We start from the raw sequence: 1284 nt of genomic DNA on the forward strand, positions 1-1284 counted from the left end.
CGCCACTCTTTGAACGAGCGGTCTCGCTTTAGCAGTCAACGCAGCACGGCCTTTTGCTTCGCGAGCTTTCCAGAGCGCGCGCACCGCCGTCCACGCCGTCCCCGCGTATTAAAACTCGCCGCCGCCGTTGCTGTCAAATCCGTGGTGCGACACGGCGACACCAGCGAACACCACAGTTATCAGCATGAACCCAACACGTTCCCGCAGTGCGCCAGATATAAATAGGTGCCAACACATCTTTACATTTCCTCAAACCAACAGAGATCACATCACACAACACACGACGCAAAAACTTCTGAAACTTAGCGTCTGTAGGCACAGAGAGCTTCTGAAGATGAGCGTGGAGATCCTGGACGGGAGGACGGTGCAGAGCTTCGTAGAGGACGAGGGCGCCTTCAACGACTCCGTCGACGGCCGCTTCGCTGCGCTCGACGCCGACCACGACGGCCTCCTCTCCTACCCCGAGATGGCCCGGGAGATCATGAGCCTCCGGGTCCTCGAGAAGCACTTCGGGATCGACGAGGCCGGTGCCGTTGGTCCCGACGAGCTCGCAAAGCTCTACCGCGGTCTGTTCGCGCGCTTTGACCGTGACGGCAACGGCGCGGTGGACCGGGAAGAGTTCCGGGCGGAGATGAAGGAGGTCATGCTCGCCGTGGCCAACGGGCTCGGATTCATGCCAGTGCAGATGGTGGTCGAGGAGGGGAGCTTTCTCAAGGTGGCCGTGGACCGGGAGCTGGCCAGAGCTGCCTGACCGATTCTGTTTGTACTAGTGTATGTTACAGAGTGAACCAGGCATTAAGAGAGTGAGGATAATGTTTTTGTTTTATTTTCAAAACGAGAAGTGAGTATTAATGCTGAAGCCTCAATGGCATTCAGCTATATCTACCTAATTGTGTATTTATTTACAGAGACATTTATCACTGTTTAAGAATTGATCCGAGTAGAGTCATCGAGTAGCCGATAAAAACTGATAAATCATCCGATTAAATCGCTTATTTGATCGATTAATTTACCGATTAGCCTATTAATCCTCTACTTGCCAGCTAGCAAAGCAGCTACCCGTTAACAATTTTCTCACCAATGTGTTTATGTACTATTTTCATACGAGTAAAATGTCGGGCATATGATGAAATAACGACCTCTAGATAATTAGTTAGAACCATCACGTTTCTGCCAAAGGGTGTCTCCAACACTCACTCTCAAATCGTCTGAATGTGTTGGGACCCATTTTATCATTCAATGCGATATCCCATCAGTTTGCAGCCCGGTCTGGATGTCCGTTTT

The 1284-nt window shown here is 51.2% G+C and overlaps 1 protein-coding gene across 1 annotated transcript; it reads left to right on the forward strand.

The window, feature by feature from the left end:
- The first annotated feature begins 233 nt into the window (after positions 1-233).
- LOC119305751 lies at positions 234-933 on the forward strand. The gene has a single exon (XM_037582191.1). It carries the CDS (start codon positions 335-337, stop codon positions 749-751), a length of 417 nt encoding a protein of 138 aa, XP_037438088.1. The 5' UTR covers positions 234-334; the 3' UTR covers positions 752-933.
- Positions 934-1284: the final 351 nt, after the last annotated feature.

Source organism: Triticum dicoccoides, chromosome 5B (assembly GCF_002162155.2).
Source record: "Triticum dicoccoides isolate Atlit2015 ecotype Zavitan chromosome 5B, WEW_v2.0, whole genome shotgun sequence".
NCBI classification, from domain to species: Eukaryota; Viridiplantae; Streptophyta; class Magnoliopsida; order Poales; family Poaceae; genus Triticum; species Triticum dicoccoides.